Genomic DNA, 12,735 nt, shown 5'->3' with positions numbered 1-12,735 from the left:
CTCCATCTAAGAGCACCAAGGCAGCCAGAACCAGGAAGGGAGCTGTCTTCCCCACAAACTCATAGAGCACGCTCCCAAAAGGAGGTCCCACTACAGGAAGAGAGAGATCCACAAAACAGCCATGGTAAGTGGGTACCTCTCTCCATAGGATAAACACCCATTTATTATGTTTTGTTCCATAAAAGATCTGGGGTGCATACTCTACATTCAACTTAGTATAATGTTGAACTTCTCCCAGGGTACATTTTCACCTAAGAAATGGGACAAGCACACAAAAGCATCCTCAAAGACCAAGGGCCTAAAGCAAAAGAGGCAGGTCAAGAGCTGTGTTGGTTCTGTAGCACAAAAGGGTCTACAGATCCACTTCTTTGCTACCAGCAGACAAGGAAACCACTGGCTCCAATGAGAAGGGGAATGCCAAAGACAGGAAAAGATCCAACTCTCCTTCAGAGAAAGCATCTGTCTCCTGGCCTAGGATGTTAGCCAGGGCAGGTGTAATGGCAGACACAGAAGACTGGAAGTTTCTCTCAGATTAAAACTCAAAATTTTTGAGAAGAATGGATTTGACAGACCATCCTACTCAATCCTGTGTTATATACTGGAGCCTATACTGGAGAGAGAGGCCAGGGAAGCCCAGATCCTTCCTGTAAGAGACTCTGCCCACCATTCCCCAAAGGCTCTATGGAGGTAAAACAAACAAACAAACAAACAAAAAAACACAAAAAAACAGAAATAGGAGGCTGGTGTCTGTTTGTTCACAGGATTGTGGATGTGGGCTCAGTTTGGCCAGGACTAATGAGCAAGCACAATTGTAACCCAATGCCAAGCAGGTCCCACCTGCAAGTGACTATTACATACCTAAAACCCCCATGGCCAGGCCCCCCAAAGCAATCCCCATGGCGTTACCCCTCTCTTCATCATCTGTATACACACTGGCCAGCATGCCCATTCCTAAACAGAAGAAGATCCAGTTAGTAGTGCCCATGCTCTGGGGAGCACCAAAAACATCCTCCATGACATCCTTCCTTCCCCAGCAGGCTCACTATCTTCCTGAGCCAACAAGACTAACTGATATATAAGGCTGGGCAGAAGCCAACAGGAAGGTGGGCATCTTCCCCAAGAATCTTCCTCCATCCTTCTCTACCTCCAGTTCCAACATTAGTCCTCCCAAGTGCCCAGCCAGGCTCCCCACCCACTGGCATTTTCATACCCACCAGCCACGGATGAGCAAGAAGAGCCGATTCCCTGCAAGGACCTGGCGATCAGCAGGAAGGCATAGCTGCTGGAGAAGGCAAACACTGCCAAGAGAAGAGGCCCAGGCCCTGGTGTCAAGGCCATACCCTGCCCACAACACAGGGATGTGACAACATTGTGTGCGGTTCAGGAATCCACCCTTAAACTATGAGAATATCCATACTTGAGGCTGTGGGCTGCTCCATGAAGCCCTCTCTTTCTGTATTGTTGCCAGTACAACAGCCCCTCCTCCCCCAGGTCTAGTCCAATTCCCAGCTCACAGGAGACAGAGCTCCTTCCAAGACCCAAATGCAGAAGGCAAACAGCAGATACTTACTAACTGTTGAGATAAACATAATGCAGAATCCAGCAAACATGGGAATTGGATAGCCAATTCTGAAAGACACAGACGTGAAGAGTCTGATGATGGCTGGCTGTTTTTGTAAGGCTTTATATTGATTTTTCCAGCCATTATCCGTTTGGGATCAGCTGGATAAGTGGTCTGTCGACTTGTCTGAAAATTCATATACTCAGTGTTTCCTACGTGACCTTTTCGTGTTTGACTGTCTTAGAATATGAATACACTTATGGGCTGCCACTCCGAATGGAAATTTCTTTAGAATAAATGTTAACACAATATTGGCAAGTAACCCCAAATACATCTAAAAGACAAAGAGCCTATTTCTGTTATTATTGTTATTATTATCTTGAATAAAGTTTTTGAAAGAACTTCCCCAAAGGGACAACCATGGTTAGTCAAAGCAGCTTCCAGGCACCTCTGCCTGGAGGTAAGGCCACTCCACTTGGATAAAAGCCCATCAGTTGAGTCACCTGGCAAGAGAAACAGCAGCACCATGTCTAAGATGCTCTAGAAATCAAGATGTAAAGATCTGCCTTCCTGCTAACCACACTGAAGCGAGCCTAGAAAGGCCATGTGTCTCATGCAAAAGTCTACCAAGTTGCTTGGAAGGACCAATGTCCACTGAGGGTCCTGGCACCAGGCCAAGTTGTATCAGGAAGACATATGTCTGGTTAGATACCCATCCTCTCCTCCGAAGCAAGTCTCTTTTGGTCTCCACAGAGAGAAAAGGCTACCTATCACCTTGAACCCAAATAAAGAAAGGTGTCCCATATGCAACTGTCTACCAGAGTACCTGAAACAAAAGATTCTTCAGAAACTTCATTTGCGTGTGTGTGTGTGTGTGTGTGTGTGTGTGTGTGTGTGTGTGTGTGTGGTGTCGGTCAGAAGTCAACCTCTAGTGTCATCCATGAGAATGCCATTTACCTCCTTTGAAATACCTTCTGTTGCCCAGGAGCTCCCTAAGTAGGCTAGACTTGCTGACCAGCCAGACCCAGGGATCCTCCTGGCCCTGCTTCCCCAGCACTGGGATTACAGCTGTACATCACCAGGCCAAGCATTTCTACGTAGGTTCTAGGGGGCAAACTCAAGTCTGCACGATTGTGAGGCAACTGCTTCACTGACTGAGCCACCTCCCCAGCCTCTCCCCTCCATCCAGGGACCTGGAGAGGGACCAAATGAACCTCAGAAAGAAGAAAGCCAAGCATGCCACATTCAGGCCTGCGGAGAAGGGCTCTTCTAGTCCAGATCATTGTGCAAAGTGTCCCATCAGCACCTGCCTTTGAAGGTTTTATATCCAGCCCCATGAGCAGTCACACAGCTAGCTCAGTGACTTCCTGCGAGTGGCCAACAACCTCCTCATTTCACAGATGGGGAAACCAAGGCATGAAAAAGTGACTTGTAGATGTCATTTGGGCTAACTGCTCTTGGGCTATGCCCTCCCAGCCAGGCTTTTCCTTGTAAATTTGACAACCTCATTGGACAGGCAGAGGCCATAGATGTGGTTTTGAGTTCTTTTGTCATAGATTGTGTATGTGTGTGCACGTGTGTGTGCATGTGTATGTGCACGTGTGTGTGTGCGCATGCATGCATGCATGCCTATAGAAAACCCAGAGGAAAGTGCCAGGTGTCCTGTTATATAATTTTCTGCTGTAGTCCCTTGAGACAGTCTCTCACAAAACTTAATACTCATAGTCTCTGCTAAGATGGCCTGCCAGTGAGCTCCTAGGAGATACCTGTCTCTTTCACAGAGCCCCTGGACCCCACAAGCATCCCTGCAGCCACTTAAGACATCTGTGACCCCTCTGCCAACTACAGGTGGAAGCTCTTGGTAGTTTCAGGACAAAACTTGAGAAAACACAACAGCCTTTGCATGTGATCCTTAGACAACTAGTGATATCACACCTAGTCTACAGACTAGCCAATTGCCCATGCCACCTTTTAGGGAACATCTGCAGATGGATGGGACCCTTCTGGTGACTGCAGCCAGGGACCAGCAATCTGATGGCCTGAGGCTCTTACTTCATTCCTCGAGGTAGCTGATTTATATACCTGCTCTTCAGGTGACCAACCCTAGAGCTCAGAGAAGCGGAGATAGGAAACAGGACTACGTTGAGGTGGTAGGTTTCCTAGGAGAGGCAGGGTAGGAAGACATGAAACATGAGAAGGGAAAGGAGTCCTTAACTGCAGGGTCCAGTTGGGGTCTCTCCCCGGCTCAGAGTCAATTCCAGCACAATTAACATTTGCCCTGAAGGTTGCTATCATAGAGAAAATGTTCTTTTTATATACAGGAATCCCAAACAAGAATGTAAAAGTAGCAGTGGTTACTCTTATTCTCTTTTTCCAGACATGAGCCTGACATTGTCTGGGACCTCACACACAAAAAAAATCACAAACTTGTTTCCAGTAAACTTAACTTCCTGTGCAACGCCACTGAGCTAGGGTTCTGCCCTGTCAGCCATCACCCTGGCCAGGGTACCTGAGGAAACTATGATATCACTCAAGCTCCTAAGCAACCTCTTGATGATTTAAGAACCTATCAAAATTGTACATAAGGCTATTGTAAAGACAGCTGAGTGCAACAGTCTCTCAGGAACTCCTCACTCACCCCCACGTAGGTGTATCTCGTCTTTTTCTTGACCACCTCTCTATTAAGCTTAAATCTATGTTACAAATTCTTCTTAGTAAATCCCAATTCTGCTTCATATCAGCTCATCCTGAAATTCCTTTTTGCAACAAAGTAAGAATCCCAACTCCACCTGAGTAAATTCTGGTAAAGGACTCCTCAGGATGTTGAGGCAGCATCCTGGAGTGGTGTTTCTGGCACACATCCACTACTGCAGACAGCTCCACTCCTGTGAGCCTCAATGCCAGCTGAGATGGAGGGTACAGGGTCTCATTACAAACCTAGGGTTGTGTGCCTAGACCTGGGTCTTCTCACCAAGCTTGGAGCTATTGTGTTGGATTGTTTATTTGTTTGTTTGTTTGTTTTTTTAGCAACACTGCAGCTACTGTCTCTAAAAATTCCTTGGGGATTCTAGCAAAATAAGTAGTGGATGACAGAAAGGCCAAGCTGGAGGGAACCACAAAAGCCACTTCAAAAGCAGTGCACACACCTGGGCTCAGGGCATTCTTTGTGGTGGTATTGTGTTCCCCAAAATATTGTGCACCCTAATAAACTTATCTGGGGTCAGAGAACAAGAAAGCCACAATATTAAGCATAGAGGTTAGGCGGTGGCACTTACAGCTTTAATCCTAGCATTCCAGAGACAGAAATACCTCTGGATCTCTGTGAGTTCAAGGCCACATTGGAAACAGACAGGCATGGTGACACATGCCTTTAATCCCAAGAAGTGAGGCTTTAATCCCAGGGAGTGACGGCAGAAAGTAGAAAGATATATAAGGCGTGAGGACCAGAAACTAGAAGCATTTGGCTGGTTAAGCTTTTAGGCTTTGAGCTGCACCGTTCAGCTGAGATTCATCTGGATGAGGACTCAGACGCTTGCAGTCTGAGGAAACAAGACCAGCTGAGGAACTGGTGAGGTGAGGAAGCTGTGGCGTGTTCTGCTTCTCTGATCTTCCAGCGTTCACCCCAATAACTGGCCTCAGGTTTGATTTTATTCATAAGAACTTCTTAAGATTCCTGCTATAATTCTCTTTTCTTTGCCCAACATACATGTGCTCCACACTCCACACTGGCCAAGCTGCTGGTAGAATGGCCAAGTGGTTACCGTGGCAACACCCTTTGCTGGTGCTCAGTCCCAAGTGAAAGAAGATTGAAGGGTCACCTCTTGGGGACTCCACCCTCAGACTCTCTTAGCTCTCTGTACACCCCCCTCAAAGAAGAGCTGTCCTGTGCTCAGAGCACTGAGCAATGAAGGGGACACAACCTTTCTCCTTCTCCACAAAGTCTCTGAAATGGACAGGGACTCAAATGACACTAGTCATCACTGGCTGAGTTTTCTCTCAATGTGTCTCAACTCAATGCCATCTCAAAGTATTGCTAGCAAAGCTAGATCTGATTCAGCAAGCCTATATCCAAATGGCCTGTTATCAACCCCTTGTGAGTCATGCTGGACCACAGTCATTCTCTAGATAATACCATGGAACAACTGATCCAATTTGAATGTGACTAAAAATCATATATTGACTCCCTCAGAAAACATCTAGAACAATAGATGTTATACTGGTTGCAAAAACTAATGAGTTGAGAAGCCTCATGCCCTAGTTTGCTTTCTAGCCCTGTGATGAACACCATGATCAAAAGCAACTTTTGGGGGGAAAGGGTTCATTTGTCTCACAATCAATGTTTCAATCAATGAGGGAAGTCAGGACAAGAACTCAAGCAGGAGCAGAGGCAGGGACCACAAAGGAATGATGCTTACTGACATGCTGTCCATGGTGTGCTCAGCCTGCTTTCTCATACAACCCAGGACCAGAGGTGGCATGACCCTGGGTGCTCTCACATCAATAATGTATCAAGGAAATGCCCCCAATGACTTGTCTACAGGCCAGTCTGATGGATACAATTTAACGGAGGTTCCCTTTTCCAAGGTAACCCAAGTTTGTGTCAAATTGACAAAAACTACTCAGCATGCCCTTTGACATTTGATACTTCTGCAATGCTAATTGTTCCTTTTTACCAGAGAAACTAACACAGACTTCTTCTCATCTCACTGAGCCCATAGTATAGTCCCTTCAATCACTGCAAATGACAGAGGAGAAGGATATAAATAAGGGCCCTGTAGAGTGTGATCTGTCACCAGCAGAGGCACAATCTCCCTTTCAATATTCTCTGCACACTCCTAAAAGGTACAACAGGAAATGAATGTCAAGAAACAGGAATATCTTAAATTCACTCAGCTATAACAGGAAGTTGGTTCAGTGTTTAGGAAATGAAATTCTTAAGTCCAGCCCTTGGGTCTTCTGGAGTTTGGGCTAGATGTGTGTAAGGACTTGTGTGGACCACAGACTGCCTGGGTCCCATGCTTGCAGGAGAATGCTCTAATTCTATGCCTGGTTCCTTCTGGCTTCAGTGTGAAAAGCCCATTGTGAGCCCATTGTCCCCTCGCTGGCCATCCTAGTGATGTCTAGGATGGGAGATCCCTCTCCCAAACCGCTGGTTTCCCTGTCTGCAGATCATCTGAAAAGGTCACTGCTTCTTTCTACAAAGCCTACTTCAGACCGAGTGGCTGAAGCTGGAGGAAAAACAAATAACCCCAGAAGATTTCAGAAAGCTTTCATGCCCTGTGGCTTCCTGCTTGTCATTCAGATGTTAGCTAAGGTCTGCAAGGAAAAATAACTGCTTTCAATATACTAGGTAACTATGGAAATAAATTAAGCCACTGACATTAGCTTGATAAAAAGCAGACCACCCAGACAATGACAGGCTAAGAAGGAAGTGAAGGGAGCCGGCTCCCAGTGACTGAGTGACTGCTCCCAGACCATCTGCTGGCTTGAAACAGCACTAGGTTCTGAAGATGCAACTACTATTTAAAGTGGATGCTGAACACATGAAGAAGACAGAGCAACTATATCATGGACTGGGGATGTAGCCAAAAGGTCGCTCATGCTTAGCATCTGAACTTTAACCTTTTCACTAAAAAAGAGAGGAGAGGAGAGTGGACAAGAGAAGGAGAGAGGGGCAGACAGAACATACCTTTACCTGATTTGTGAGAGAAAAAGGTAATGATGTTTTCATATTGTTTGTCTCTCTGGAGCATCCCTTTTACACACATACGTGCCTTTTAAGTACAAACGATTGCGGGGGTCACTAGTAGAATACTGCTGTCTCCTTTGATACACAGTTACCGTTACGGAATGAACAGTTCAATTAGAACTATAAAACAATCCCATGAGCCTCCATTATGGAAATGGATCAAACCTGAGACATTAGGAAATGTTACTGGGTATGTGAAAGTAAGTACATGATCCAAAAGTCAAGTGTCCCTCCTCTGTTCTGCCACACAGTGGCCCCCAGTATAAATAAAACAAGAAAATGTGTAGCCAAGGCTTGCCCCAAATGGTCATTTCGTGTTCTTATTCTGTATGAGACAGTATCCCAAAATTTCAAACAACAGACAAGCAGCCTGTTATTGTGAGTCACCACGTGAAAGCCACTGTGCTGATACCACCTTGGTCAAGAATACCAAAGTGGAAGTGGAGACTGTGATGTGGGGTATCTGGGCTCCCAGGGGGTCGCCTTAAGCTAACCCAAGGTAAGTATTAGAGAAGAAGCTCCAGACAGATTCCTCCACACATCTTTAGGGATGTCTAAGACAGCTCACTTCAGGAGCTGAAAAGAGACTATTTTTCCAGAGCTGGGGAGGTTCAGGTGGGAAAGACTCAGGCTATCTTAGTATTTTAAGTTCTCCATACAATGATTAAAAAGTATGCCTTTACCCATTCAGCTTGGCCCAAAAAGGACCCAAGGAGATGTTAAGAGTAACAATTTTAGACCTGTGTTTTTTTCTTTTTAGTAGCTAAAGCTGTATCATATGGGAGCAGGAAAGAATTGGAGGGGAAAGAAGACGGCTTAGAAACACCATGGTGTGTTTAGTATGTGTGAGTAGTTTTTTCTCCTGTGCCATAAACTCCTTTACTTGTAAAATTCTAGGACTGGAGCAGTGGCTTCTGGTAAAGCTGACAAGGTGCTTTTATAGCTTTGTAACCAGGAATCTGGGCAATGTCATTTAGGTATGCATGTTTACAACACAAAATGTGAGTTATACACAACATTTTTAGCTCTTCAATCAGAAACAAGTCTGTCAATGTTAAAACGCTGTTTTAAACACATTTGTTTACAACTCTGAAAATGTGAGTCATACCTCTTGTTGGTAACTAAAATGGGATTGGAACAAATTACATCAAGACTGTTTGCAGTGCCTCCCGGGGAGACAGTGAGAGCTACAGGAATGAACTCGCCCATCTTTGTTACTCGCCATCAGAACAATAGTGGGGAGCAGAGCCTGTGAGTGACTAGAGGCATTAACTGCAAATCTCTAAATCTGCATCTCCTGGGCTTGGAAAGTATTCAAAAAAATTTACAAACTACAATAATTTTGAAAGGATAACAGACTTCACCTGATTGCTCTGCATCAGTCAATATTAAAATGTTTGTATTTCAATGTTCCCAGAGAGGAACCAAATAAATAAATAAATAACAATCACGTTTTAACTTTAATGAATAACCAGGGCAACAGTTGGGCTTGCTCTATCTCATTTCCGAACTGGATTGCTCACCGTGGGTTAGACTGCAACCCACAAACCCAAAGCAAAGTTGGGATTTTCTTGGAAGATGGTCTGAGACACAAACCTAAGAAGCCGTAGCTTCAACCTTAAAGCTTTGGGGCAGTGGTTCTCAATCATCCTAACACCACAACTCTTCAATGCAGTTCCTCATGCTCTGGTGACCCCAACCATAAAATCATTTTGTTGTTACTTCATAACTATAATTTTGCTACTGTTATGAATTGTAATCTAAATATCTGGGTTTTCAGATGTTTCTTAGTCGACCCCTGTGAAAGGGTTGTTTGACCTTGGGGTCACAACTCACAGGATGAAAACCTCAGCTTTAGGGTGTGTTTAAGAGGGGAAAGTCTCACTGACTTTAAACAAGCTGCTTCTTAAATACATAAGTAAAACATCAAAAACAAGTTTGGAATTTTGAAAGCTGTTTGTTTGTGACTCCCATTTGGAAGATTGGAATAGTCACCTTATTTCAGCAAGTTGGCTAAGTATTACCTAGTGCCTAGTCATGTTCCTGCCTAAGTGATTGGCAGGGCATTATTACGATAATTTTCTCAATTTTCCCATATAGTATTCGAGCTGTTTGCTCTGTCAGAACACAAAACCCTGAGCCGTTTTTCTGTAATTATACCAGATGCATTTAAAGAAGTGCTCTTAGTTTTGAAAAGGAAAAGAAATAAGCCTGTGACTCTGGATCTCTGTTTGGTTTTGTTCTGGAGAACAGAGGAGGGGCAGAATGTCACCTCCATAATGGGGCTTCTCAGTGGGTTCTCAGCCATGCCTGGGTTCATTTACTTAGCATGCTTTGTATGGAAGCCATGCAGTCTTGCCCAGAAGATAGGAGGGCTGGCTGGAGCCTGGGTGGTTAACACAGGCTCAGTGGCAGTATCCAGCCCACGATATCATACTGCAACAGGAAGTGAGCTCTCTGTGAGCACAGCAGCAGCAGCTGTCTAAGCACAGCGGTGCTGGGGGACAGCAAGACCTGACATACTCTCTCTGGTCCCTCTGAGGTCATCTCAGGCTTTCTTAGCTCACACACCTTGAACCCCAGAGAGGCACAGGGTTCTATTCTTATTGGGCCTTTGCTTAGCAGAGAGCTGTAGTTGATATCTTCAATGCTTTGTAACATTTGAGCATGGGCCCCCCATTTTCACTTTGCACTGTGTCCCACAAACTATCTGGCCACTCTTGCTCCCTACTGCTGGGTTCACAGATTCTTCATTGTGTGGCTCTGGGATCTGAAATAACTCAGTGGCCCCACAATAAAACCCCATATCTAGTCTAGCACTAGGGGCCTTGTAGCTTTGCCTCAGGACCCCTCCCTGACCACTCCTCAGCCCCTCCTTCTTAGCATCACCCCATCCTCTAAGCTCTTGTCCTTGCCTTTTCTAGTCTGTGTTACAGCCATGGGCTTAAAATGATGGTCACTCCCCTCTCTGCCATTGTAAAAAAGAGACAGAATCTTGATTATGTAGCTCAGACTAGACTACTATTTACTATGTAACCTGGACTGGCCTCTATCTCAAGGCAGTCCTCCTGAATCAGTCTCCTAAATGATATAATTACAAGCTAACTCCACTACCTCTCGATCCTCACAGCTATCCTGGGCTTTGAGTCTCCAAGTATAAGACAGACCCAGGCCACCTTGGCTGTAGAAGGACATTTGCTGGATGGCTGCCAACAATGGAGACGAAGGTGCCAAACAATTCATAACTTCTAGGTTAATTCAAAATCAACTTCAGCAGCTTGGATTCTCAGACAATAGTCTCCATTCTCTTCCCTTTGGGTGTGAGAACAAAATGGAGTGACAAACAGCAGGGAAAGAACCTAGCCTAGGAGCTCCACATCATCTCAAGTTTAATCTGTGCAGCAGGACCATTGACCTCTCCCACACTGCATCTGGACAGCTATTAGGTCTTCCACCATGTAAACCATAAAGTAAAGCCCCTCGGCTTTCAGCTTTCTTTTCTTGTTTGTTGTGTGTTTGTTTTTGTTTTTTGTTTTGAGGTAGGGTCACATATAGCCCAGGCTGGCCTTAAACTTGCTATGTAGCCAAGGATGACCTGGGACTTGTTATCCTTCTGCCTCCCTCTCCTGAATGCTGAGATTACAGTCATGGGTTACCATGCCTGTTTATGCAGTCCTGGAGATTGAACCCAGGGCTTAATGTACTCTAGGCTAGCACTCGACTTGCTGAGCTACAGCCCCAGCCCTAACCCTAATTTTCTTTAATCAATCACACAGGTGGTAAGCCACCTGACCATAATGGCTATGACCACTGAAAAGCCCCCTCAAGAATAGCCATGACAGATGTAAACTGCATTTAGAAGAACCCATGTTTTCTTCCTTCTTCTGTCAGGCTTTCTATATTAGTATCTTTTTTTGTTTGTTTGTTTGTTTTGTTTTTTGAGACAGGGTTTCTCTGTGTAGCTTTGTGCCTTTCCTGGAACTCACTTTGTAGACCAGGCTGGCCTTGAACTCACAGAGATCTGCCTGCCTCTGCCTCCTGAGTGCTGGGATTAAAGGAGTGTGCCACCACCGCCCAGTTTTATATTAGTATCTTTAAGGCAGCAGAGGGAAGGATAGGTGAAGTGAATATGGAATTCTGGTTACCGAGGATGAACAGCTCAGGTATTTGGTTTCCCTGGCCCACCATCCACCAATTTTCTACATTACTACAGATGAGTAAGCAGCAGGATGCAGGGAAGTCAATTGGGAACAGTATGACCTCACACTTTTCATCTGAGGCACACAGCTTACCTGTTGGTCAGCAGTCCTATGAATGGGTTGGTAAGGAGCTGGACGGTGGCTTTGGAGGCAAACAGCAACCCAACTTGCACATTTTCATTCAGGAGGTCTTTGTCTTCACTCGGACAGTCAGAAGGGATAATGGATGTATTGGTCACCATGTGCCGTGTAGTGGTAGCCTTGTATGGCTGCTCCCCTGGGAGGCCCCCGGTAGCATTCCCGGTGATATTCCCAGTGATGGGAATAGTAGAGTTGTCATAGTATGAGAATATGCTCTGGAAGCTTCCAGAGGTGGAGGCTGTGAGTGCTGGTTTAGTAGTCTGGATTTCTGTAGTATTTTTCTCATGCTTAATGCTGTACAGGTAACTGGGAATGATAGGAACTGGAGACAATGTTGGAGAGAGAATTAATGATCACATCAGAACCTTTTCTGAGACAAAAGCCATCAAAATTAAGGTCATGTGAAAAGCCAAATGAAACCAAGAAAAGTGGGCCATGTACCCCAGAAGAGGAAACCATGTTCAGAGGCCATGCTGGAACAGTTTCATATTGCTTAGTCTGAGATAGATAGATAGATAGATAGATAGATAGATAGATAGATAGATAGATAGATAGATAGATAGAAATTCTGAGGGTCCCACCATGCCTACAGGGTAGCAGCTGTGCTCACATGACTGGCCACAGAGATGTCTGTCATTTATAGGGTTTCTCATTACAGCATTCCTTCAGAGGAATATGCTGGAAAGGCAAAACACTGTCTGAAGTAAGTCAGTGCTGACCGGGCATCAGAGAGGTTTGACAGGCTTTGAAATGGACAAAGCAAGCAAACGGACATCTAAATTCCATTATGTACTTTGGGAGTTGGGTGGGGGAACCAGCCCCTGCAAGCAACGATAAACGACATTCTCAGCAGACCAGCTGTCCCATGTGAGTGGGGAATCTGCAGATCCCTTACACTTCTATCATGGAAAAACAAAGCTGCTCAATGTGATAGAAGCGCTGTGCACTCCAGGAACACGGGACATTGAAGACAAAGGCCAGCGGAGCGTCTGGCTCCCTGTGAATCCCACAGCTGACTCTCCTGAGCTGAAGCTATCATGGAAATCCTCTCATACTCTGCATGTGGGGAGGGAGGAAATGACTCA

At 45.3% G+C, this 12,735-nt stretch overlaps 1 protein-coding gene across 3 annotated transcripts in view; it reads right to left on the bottom strand.

The window, feature by feature from the left end:
* The window catches only part of Slc18a2 (solute carrier family 18 member A2), a 34,199-nt gene that overhangs the window by 19,995 nt on the left and 1,469 nt on the right, over positions 1–12,735 (bottom strand). For all 3 annotated transcript variants that reach the window (XM_036174050.1, XM_036174065.1, XM_036174057.1), the window contains 5 exons: positions 11,603–11,972; positions 1,571–1,629; positions 1,215–1,298; positions 859–951; positions 1–90 (listed from right to left, as the gene is read on the bottom strand). In XM_036174050.1, coding sequence (XP_036029943.1) covers positions 1–90; positions 859–951; positions 1,215–1,298; positions 1,571–1,629; positions 11,603–11,972 — 696 coding nt within the window. The remainder of the gene's footprint in view (positions 91–858; positions 952–1,214; positions 1,299–1,570; positions 1,630–11,602; positions 11,973–12,735) is intronic.

This window comes from Onychomys torridus, chromosome 1 (genome assembly GCF_903995425.1).
Source record: "Onychomys torridus chromosome 1, mOncTor1.1, whole genome shotgun sequence".
Classification (NCBI taxonomy): Eukaryota; Metazoa; Chordata; class Mammalia; order Rodentia; family Cricetidae; genus Onychomys; species Onychomys torridus.
Note: the sequence above shows the minus strand (reverse complement) of the source record. Positions and strands in the feature narration are given on the sequence as shown.